We start from the raw sequence: 10,147 nt of genomic DNA, 5'->3' as shown, positions 1-10,147 counted from the left end.
TCCTTCTGTAAGGGGATATCCAGTTGCCTACAAATGGGCTTTGGGTCTCCACTCCACACTCCCCCTCATTCACAATGATATGATATTTTGTTCTTTGATTTCTGATACCTGATCCTATCAACACCTTATGATCACACAGGCTGGTGTACTTCTCCCATGTGGACTTTGTTGCTTCTCAGCTAGATGGCCACTTGTTTACATTCAAGCTTTTAAGACCCCAGACACTATATCTTTTGATAGCCTGGCACCATCAGCTTTCTTTACCACATTTGCTTATGCACTCACTTTGTCTTCAGTAATCGTATTGGGAAGGTGAGCATCACAGAATGCTGGGTTAATAGAACAAAGTGTTCTTGTATTGAGGGAGTACTTGGGTAGAGGCCCAGTGTCCATCTGCTACCTTAATACTAAACCTATACATATGTACTTAGATCTTATTTGCCCATCGTCATATATAAATATGTTTACATATGTACATGTCTATATTTAGACCTCTATAAATGCCCTTTGCCTCCTACTTCTTTCCTCTATTTCCTTTTATTTTCCTCTTGTCCAACTATCATGTTCAGCCTTCATTTGGGCTTCAGTAATTCCTCTGGGTTACATTACCCTTGAACAAGCCCTACCAGGCTTCCTACACTCTCCTTGCCATCCATTTTAGATCATTTGTTGTTCCCTTGTCTCTGGATTTTTTAACACCCACTTCCTTTCCTCCGCCTCCCCCTCTCCCATCTTCCTTGGAACCTTTAGTCCCATTGTTTTCTCCTCTAGATTTTTTATCCTGCCTATATTATCTAGATAGGCCTGCAGAGATAATAATATGCACACAAAAAAACAAGACAGAGCAAAACAAAGCAACAAAAGAAAACAAAACAACAAAAACCAATGACAAAAAGAAAAAGAAAATCTTGTAGTTAGTTCAAGGTCTGTTTGTTGACCTTTAGGAGTGTTTTCCGGTTGAGTCTGATGGGTGCCATGCCCTGGCCCCATGTTTGGTACTCCCTAGGGATTTCGTTGCTCTGCTCCCCTTGCTGTTCTGTTGCACACCCTTCGTGTTTCACCTTGGTGTGGTGGGGTTAGATCAGCCACAGTTCCTGCACTGTGCATCTAGTGTTGTCCCCCATAGCACTATGGGTAAGTCAGGGAGTCGTGTCTTGTAGTGGGGCCAGCCCTATGGTCCTCTCTGTGCATTTGCTGCTCTGAGCAGGAATATCAATATTGTTCTCAGGGCTTGGTGGGCCAGGATGTCTCCACTCTCCTCTTCCTCTCCCTTCATTTGCTCCTGTGCTTTGTCCCTCAGCAGTAGCTTCAGTGCTGTCCTCTGAAGTGAATTCTGGTGGGTGTTGGGGTGGGGGTGGGGCGGCTGTCCACATAGTTGGGATTGGGTCCGGCCCCTCAGACCTCTCTGTTGGTTCCCTTTTTCATGCTGATATGTTGCAGTCACGTCTTGGAGCACTGGGTTGAAGTCTGGTTCCTCTTTCCCTGTGGAGATAGAAACTTTACCCTCCAGTGCCCTGTAAAAGAAAAAAAAAAAAATAGGTCTCGGATTTCTGGCTTTAAGTGTACCCAATGAATGATTGTCCAGAACTACCATTTCTTTACCATTTTAATGTTCTCCCTGCTTTCTCATGACATGTATTCGTCTGGTAGGCACAGTTCTGCCTCTGTGAGTCAGGGTCATTGAAAGTTTTGCCCTGTCAGCAGCCCCGTTGCTCGTGTGAACATTTAATCTGTACCAGTCAGCAATTCAAGTATTGTTGTCTGAAAAGCCAGCCTATACATGTATAATTTCCTTTTCTCAACTGTTTTAAATTCTATACTACTTACTAAATTAATGACACTATCAATAGACTCACCTTATGCCCCAGGGTAATGATTTATACATTTCTCTATCATAAAGTGATAATGTTCCTAATATGAACCAGAGACATGTATAAACCATAGATAATATGTATCAATTTAGGGCTCACACTTAATTCTGAACACAGTCTAAAAACAATTCTTATGACATGGCCCTACTCAATACTAACCCGCCTGAAGAAATGGGTGCCATAGCAAAGTATAGTAAAGAAACCAGGTGATGCCTAGTTATCCAAAAGAATAGTATCTGGGGCCTTACAGGATTGTCCTCAAACAAGCAGCTATCTAAGTGAAGTATAAATTAAGTCCACTGGGAAGAAGCATACCACCCTGTAAAAATCCAAGGATTGTAAATAATAAAATCCAAATCTGAAGGAAGGAATGGTATCGGAGTTTAAATTCTGAGTTAACTGGTTTGTAGAAAACTACAGATGAGTAGAAGCCCAGCATCCACTGGCAGGGCCCACACATGGATGAAGCCTCTAATGAAACCCTCTAAGCACAGTCCAGGACCTGAAGAACCTTGCCAGCTCACCAGAGCACGTTGGAAAATCAACTGTGGAAGGTGTGTTGTTTACAGGTGCCCTCCAGTCAGTCGGGATCCATAGTGACCGCAGGCACACAGGAAGACACTGCCCTTCCTAAGCCGTCTGTCCCCACCATCGTTGTTTTCTGTCCCGCCACGGGTGCAGCTCTGCATCATTCCATCCTGCCCGCGGTTACAATGTAACACTGCATCACTTGACTCATTTCAGAGTTGGTGCAGTTTTTAATATTTTCTACTTTCTTTTTATTGAGGTTTTTCTGGGGATTTTTTGTTTGTCGTTTTTTTCTTGTGTTTTCTATGATTTTCTGTATATGAAATCCAGGAGAGTTAAATCTATAAGAGGCAGTAAGTGGGTTAATAATTACCTAGGGGCATGGCAGGGGAAGTTGGGGGTGGGGTGGTGGGGGAATAAAAAGCTAAAAAACGAGGAAGCTGAGAAGAAAATGCTCTGAAATTGAGGTGATGAGCGCACAATTCCTCTTAATATGATGGAACGGTTATATTGTAGGGTCTGTGAGTTACGCAGTATCCAAGGAGATCTGCTGGATGAGGTACATGAATTCAAGATGGAGAGAGCCGTTCAGAAGGTTATGGAAACTTTTTTTTTTTCTTTGAGATCCCAAAGGGGTAATCTTGATAGATTTCTCCAAGGACACAGGATGGTCACAGAGCTTATTCTGAAGGTTTAGGGAAATGGAAAACTATATTGATGAGAGGGAAAATAGGGCCAGGAAAGTCCCACTGAGGCATTTTTATTTCCATTGTTCCAATGTTCCTGCTCATCTGTTGGGGATAGCAAGAGCTGACCTCCAAAAATGTCATCGTTAAAACTAACTTCATCCTATAGCCCTTAATCTTGCCCTTTTCCAACATTCAGAGAACATAGAACAGGATTGGAGTCCCTTGTGGAAGCCACGCCGCCATTTGGACATAGTGTAAAGCAAAAAGCCTTGGGAGAGGGTTAGGAAGATGGAAAACATTGTCTTCAGAAGTATATAGATCCAGATGGAGAATGTGCCGAAGTGTGCACTAGCTTCATATTTTGATATTGAATAAATTGCTGTAAAAGCAATTCTTTTTTACGTTACCCTCATAATAAACTGAAACCTACAGGCAACAAGTCAATTCTAATTCATAGCGACTCTTAGGACACCGTAGACCTGCTTCTGTAGGTTTCTGACTATAAAGCTTTACGGGCGTGGAAAGCCTTGTCTTCTGGGAGAGAAAAGGGGAGCCCCACAGTCTGCAAGTGTGTCCCGACAGCTAACTTGCCCGGCTCATACCACGGTGCTACCAGGGCCTGGACCTAATTAGACACACAATAAATAACTATTTCATGAAAGACTGACACGTAGAAGGGCAAGGAAGGGTCATTGGATTTGACCTATTACAAAGAACTTTAACTCTCTGGAGTTCTGTTAATGTCTTCATAAGGAACAGTGAGCAGTGCTGAGAGCATCAGAATCACTCTTCATTCCTTCTACACTTGGTTGATTTTATACATGAGCATTTCTGCGTATTTTAATATGGGAGCAAAATTTTCTTAATGTTTTTTTTAAGTTTGAGAGTTACTAAATGGACTTACGGTATATAACCATAACAATGAAATTGTTATCAGTCTGTAAGATTTTGTTTTAAGTTTTATGACCCATACTGAAGTTTCTTCATCTTGGAATAAGAGTAATGCATCATCTTTTTTGCCTGCTTCACGGTGTTGTTGGAAAGGTTAAAATTCCATCCATCCAACAGATATGTATTAAAAGGAACCATGCTCACCTTAAATAAATAAGATTATTTCGGGGGAAACTATCATGGAAATAAAATAATATGTGATTTTGACCAGAGAAAATCGACACTATCACCACTTCCGATGAGTCTTAAAAGACCTCTTTAATGGGTTCGTATTTGAACTGAAATTGAGAAGCTAGCCATGAGAAGGTCTGGGGTCAGAATATTCCAGGTATAGAACACAAAAATTAGAAAGGCCCTGAATTGGGAACAAGCCTGACAAATTCCAGGAACAACCAGCAAGACCATGTTGATGAAGCAGAGTGAGTCAGACATACAGAGGGGGAGAAAGGTGGGCCAGACCAGGCTGGAAAGTACTGTTATTTTAGTTTGTTTAAGCATCTTATTGGGGGATCTTACAGCTCTTATAACATTCCATATGTCAATTGTATCGAGTGTATTTGAGCATATGTTGCCATCATCATTTCCAAAACATTTTTTACTTGAGCCCTTGGTATCAGCTCTTTTCTTCTCCACCTTCCCACCTTGGTGAATTGCTGATCAATTATATATTGCTTTTATTATTCGTGTCTTACGCTGTCCATTGTCTCCTTTCACCTACATGTCTGCTACTCGTCCCCCTCTTGGGTGGGGGTGACTATACATCCAATCTTGTGAGGGGTTCCCCTTTTCTCTTCCTTTCCCCTCCCTGGCCATCCCCCTGCCCTCATGATTTCGCTACTCCCACTACTGTTCCCGAGGGTTTTTTCTGTCCTGGATTCCATGTGTCGAGAGCTCTTCTCTGTACCAATGTGTGTTCTCCAATCTAGCCACATTCGTGAGAAAGTACTTTTAAAGCAATGAAGTTTTAGGCAGATGATATATTAGTTTTAATATTTGCAATACCTGAAACCCAGTTATACATTGTTTTTCTGTACCATAATTCTGACCGCTTCATCCTCTGACTTACATGCTGGTGTTCGCCAGTCCTTTTACTTCAGAGGAGCTTGGGGCTCCTCTCTCTAGCAGGTTTCATAGGGCCGGGGGCTTGGCGAGCCGCCACTCACCAGCCATACGTGGCCCTTTCAGGGTGCACATGTGGATCTGAGGTAAAATTTTAAAATGTTAAAGTATACTATTCAGATAGTGATGATTCCATTTGTTTGTAAAAATATATGTAAGGCTCTTGAATAATTTTCAAATTGTTGTGAGGGGACAGGATTGGCCTTTCGGTCTCAAAAGTTTGCCCCACCCCCTGTCATAGGACATCTGGGTCCCCATTTGTAAAAATCAGTAACAGAAAGATTCCTTTTCTTTCACTCGCTCACTTACCATATATACTCGAGTATAAGCCAACCCAAATACCAGCTGTGGCACCTAATATTACCACAAAAACTACATTAAAAATGTGCTGGGAAACGTGGCTTATACACCAATATATACAGTACTAACTGAAGAGTACTTTATTTTCTGAACATTTGGAGGGAATTTGAGTTGGGACTGAGGTGAATAGGTATATAGTAGAGAGGAAAGAAAGTTTATTTGATGAATAGCGGGAATCCTGTAGGGAAAAGTGAGCTGTCTGCAGAGGAGGGTTTCAAGAGATGATCCCAGGTGACGCTGTGAGCTAAGCATTGGACTGCTACCCTAAAGATTCATAGAAACCCTCGACAGGATCACTGTGAGTCTGAATTCACTCCGTGACTGTGGGTTTGGGTTTAACTGTTGAAGGGGGATGTGGCCCAGTTTCCTTTGGTATTTGTGCACCTTGGAAACACTCTGGGTGTGGTTCCATACCCTAGCAGCAAAGTGAATACCACAATAAAGCAAGGCACACACATATTTTTGGTTTTCCCGTGCATATAAAATTTATGCTTATACTATACTTGAGTCTGTTAAGTTTGTGACAACATTAAAAAGTATGAAAAATTATGAGAATGATCAAAATGTGACAACTTGAACTGAGTACACGCTGTTGAAAGCCTATACAGTGCATGGTGCTCACCTTCCTGACACAATCACTGAAGACTAAATGGGTGCATAAGCAAATGTGGTGAAGAAAGCTGATGGTGCCCGGCTATCAAAAGATAGCCTTAAAGGCTTGTTGAACAAGTAGCCATCTAGCAGGAGCAACAAAGTCCACATGGAAGAAGCACACCAGCTTGTGTGATCAAGGTGTCAATGGGAATGAGTATCATAACTTCAAAAACCAGCAATCAAATTGACATGAAGAAGCATGGACTAAAGTGGAGATCCAAAACCCACCTGTATAATTGGTCAGTCCCTCACAGAAGGGCCAACAGGAGGAAAGATATATCCAGGGTACAGTGTTAACAGTGATGGAACATGTATCTATCCTCTAGTTCTTTACTATTTCCTCCCCTTACTATTAGGGTCCCAGTTTTACCTCATTAATCTTGTTAGACCCGCGTATATTCCTTTATATAATGAAGATCATTGATGAATGAAATCCCAGATAAATAAACCCATCAGAAATAGTAAGGGGAGTGACAATTCCCTGGGGGTATAGGAAGAGAGGATGGAGGTGGGGGAGATAGCAAAGATGACTGTATAATCCCACTCCACAGGAACAAATTAAACAGAATTGTAGGTGAATGGATACTTTGGATGGCGTAAGATATGGCAAAAATAATAATAATTATTATTATGTAAGAATAAGGATTCCTGGGGAAAGAAATGATGCCCATAGACTTGCTTGGTGCAGGAGTACCACCAATCATCAATGTGTCAAGTCCACAGGCACAATGTAGTGAAGCCTAATAAAAACAATGCACACCTGCAGTTCCCTCTTCAGCTCCCAGGAAATCTTCAGTAGAACAGGTGGTTGAGATGGCTTGTCTGCATCTTTCTGAGGATCTTGAAGCCCTCTTTGAAGTCTGTAAGGAGTCGTGGCGGGTGCAGTGGTTCAGCATGCCAGTACAATGATTTCTTATCGCGTGACTAGTGGATATCTGTTCGTCTTTCACTTCCTTTTTTTTTTTTTTTTTTTTTTAAGCTCGTGTAGCAGTGGCTCAAAGCAGTTCACTCAATCTCTTTGCAAACCGGGATGTGGAGCTAGAACAGAGAGCCATGCTGCTCAAAAGATTAGCATTTGCTATCTTTAGCAGTGAAATTGACCAATATCAGAAATATCTTCCAGATATACAAGGTAAATCATGAAAACCCTTTTAGTTTCTGTCTACCAAGCTAGCTTTTTGGGTTCCTTGGAGACTGCTTTCCTTAAGCTTTAAGTTGGAATGAAGTAACATCAAATATACTTTGCCCAAGTACCTGTTACAGTAAACCTGTAACAGTATTGTAACAGTATTATACCCTATCACCAGTATTGATAGGGTATAAAGCAGCGGTTCTCAATCTGTGGGTTACACAGGGGTCATCCGATTCATAACAGTAGGAAAATTACAATTGTGAAGTAGCAATGAAAATAATGTTATGGTTGGGGAGAGTCGCCACAGCATGAGGAACCGTGTATTAAAGGGTCGGGGCATTAGGGAGGTTGAGGACCACTGGTACAGAGCTTTTTAAAACTTGCCTAATTGTGGCCTCAGGAACTGGTATTTGAAGATGAGGTATAAAGAGTTTCACTGCAGACAGATGTTAGCATTTTTGTATTGTAGACAGGGTTTTGTACCCTTGAGGACAGAAGCAAAAGATAGGGAGAGCCTGAGATTTTGGCTAAATCAATTGTTGGGGTGGGGGTGGGGGTTGCTATTTACCATATATACTCAAGTATAAGCCAACCTGAATATCAGCCAAGGCACCTAATTTGACCAGAAAAACTGCATTTAAAATGCGCTGAAAAACTTGGCTTATACACGAGTATATACGGTAGTTTTTGATCATATTCAAAAAAATGTTGGTGACTCTGTCTGCAGAAAGATTACAGGATTTATAATTAGCCATGCCACCCAAAGCACCACAATAGGAAGCGCAAACTACCCAGAGCAGACTTGTTCCCAGCAAAACAGAACGCCCTTTGCCACGTGAGTGCTTGCGTAGCTTCAGCCTTGGCAGCCACTGTGACAGCTGGACTTTGAAGACAGTTGACATTTCTCTCATGAGATCACTTCTCTTCTCCCAGAAGACATATGATACCTTTTTTCCTAATGCTTAATATTTAGTGTCAAATATACGACGTGCACACAGTATTTTTGTTTTGTACTTTTATTTTTAAGTTGACGTGGTTATTGTTAGTCAAAAATGTAGTCCACTGAGCAATGTTAATTTTTCCCCCATCTTATCATAAATACAGAAGCCTAAAGTAAGCATTTTACACTTTATACGGCATTTGACACAATTTCTTTATTCTAATTATGAAAATGATGTTTATATTGTCTTTGTAGCTATAATTTCATATTTCTTTTAATTTATTTTGATTATATATGTTGAAAGTATCCTTCTTCAGCAGGTTGTAATTTAAAAAAAAAATAAGGTTGTTTACCAAAAATAAGTTGAGCAGCACCAGGCTAGATGATATAGAAAAGGTTTATGTCATAATGATGCAAACTTCCTGTTAAAGCTGCGGCCGCATTTCTTGCAGAGAGATTGGTGGAGAGTCTTCGTTTACCCCAGGTGCCGACCCTTCACTCCCAAGTGTTCCTGTTTTTCAGAGTGCTACTTTTAAGAATGTCTCCACAACATCTGACCTCGCTCTGGCCCACCATGATTACAGAACTTGTGAGTTTATTTGAATTCAATTAGGTTATAAATCTGAATTATCAAACATGATCATTTATGTTATCCTTACTGAACAAAAAAATAATGTTGGAAGAGAACTGAACTCTAGTTAAGCTGGCTGCTGACATTTTTTACAGTTGAAAGTAGTAAAACCAAGTCAGATTCCTTCTCCAGAAACTGCCAAGCAAGGAACCTTGATCCCTAATTCCTTGTGGAAATGACTATCTCATCTAGTTTGGTTGTCTCTTCCACATCAAGGTGTAACTTTTCGTGGGTGCCGGGACTGCTTCCCACCTGCAGCAGCACCTCCAGGGTGTGAAGAGATGGCTTAGCTAGATGTTAGATGGACTTTTGATGTAAGACATATACTCACTCTTGAAGTGAAACGCTTAGCAGCGAAGCTTCCTTCAGAGAGACTTTCACATAGATTTCATGCCCTCCCAAACAACCAAATATTCCCAAACCCCACCTGTACCACCCATCACCCTCCCCAAACCATATCAGGGCATTTGTATCTGAATGACTGGATCGGTGGAAAGGAATTTACCTCTTCAAACCTACCATTTGTAATTTCCCCACTATCTGTGTGTTATCTTTAATCATGGCTGTATTCCATAGCAAATTTCTGCCAAATGAGCAAGGGTCTATGTTGCTAACTTCAGCTTTACTTTCAGAAACGAAATATAATTTTAAAAGATCATGAAAATGTAGCCTATACTTTTGTGTGTGATTATAAATACAATATAGAGATAACTTGAAAGAGTGATTAAATGTGCAATTGAAGTAAGCATTTAACAGTTATTCTATGGTCTCCAGGTACAGGTGTTTTTACTGATGGAACAAGAACTCACTGCCGATGAAGATATTTCACGGTAATATGTAATTCATTTTAGTTTCAACATCCAAAAATCACCCCAAAATATTCCTTAACATCTAGTATAGATCTCTCTGTATTTATTGCTTTATTATATACTTTATCATGTTTTATTACAGTGTAGTTTCATTTACTCATTAAGAATTTAAAGCTGTCTTCGCCACATTTGCTTATGCACCCATTTGTCTTCAGTGATCGTATCATGGAGGTGAGCACACAATGATAGGATTTTTGTTTTTTGATGCCTGATAACTGATCCCTCTGGTACCTCGTGATCACACAGGCTGGTGTGCTTCTTCCATATGGGCTTTGTTGCATCTGAGCTAGATGGCCGCTTGTTTACCTTCAAGCCTTTAAGACCCCAGACGCTGTATCTTTTGATAGCCGGGCACCATCAGCTTTCTTCACCATATTGGCTTATTCACCTGCTTTGTCTTCAG

The 10,147-nt window shown here is 40.9% G+C and overlaps 1 protein-coding gene across 9 annotated transcripts in view; it reads left to right on the top strand.

The window, feature by feature from the left end:
- Window positions 1–10,147, top strand: part of DOP1A (DOP1 leucine zipper like protein A) — a 101,937-nt gene that overhangs the window by 81,243 nt on the left and 10,547 nt on the right. For all 9 annotated transcript variants that reach the window (XM_045294485.1, XM_045294484.1, XM_045294483.1 and 6 more), the window contains 3 exons: window positions 7,152–7,304; window positions 8,697–8,833; window positions 9,650–9,705. In XM_045294485.1, coding sequence (XP_045150420.1) covers window positions 7,152–7,304; window positions 8,697–8,833; window positions 9,650–9,705 — 346 coding nt within the window. The remainder of the gene's footprint in view (window positions 1–7,151; window positions 7,305–8,696; window positions 8,834–9,649; window positions 9,706–10,147) is intronic.

Source organism: Echinops telfairi, unplaced genomic scaffold, assembly GCF_000313985.2.
Source record: "Echinops telfairi isolate 266 unplaced genomic scaffold, ASM31398v2 ScPeMD7_3533;HRSCAF=4204_0, whole genome shotgun sequence".
Taxonomy (NCBI): Eukaryota; Metazoa; Chordata; class Mammalia; order Afrosoricida; family Tenrecidae; genus Echinops; species Echinops telfairi.
The sequence above is the reverse complement of the archived record's forward strand: the minus strand, read 5'-3'. Positions and strand labels throughout refer to the sequence as shown.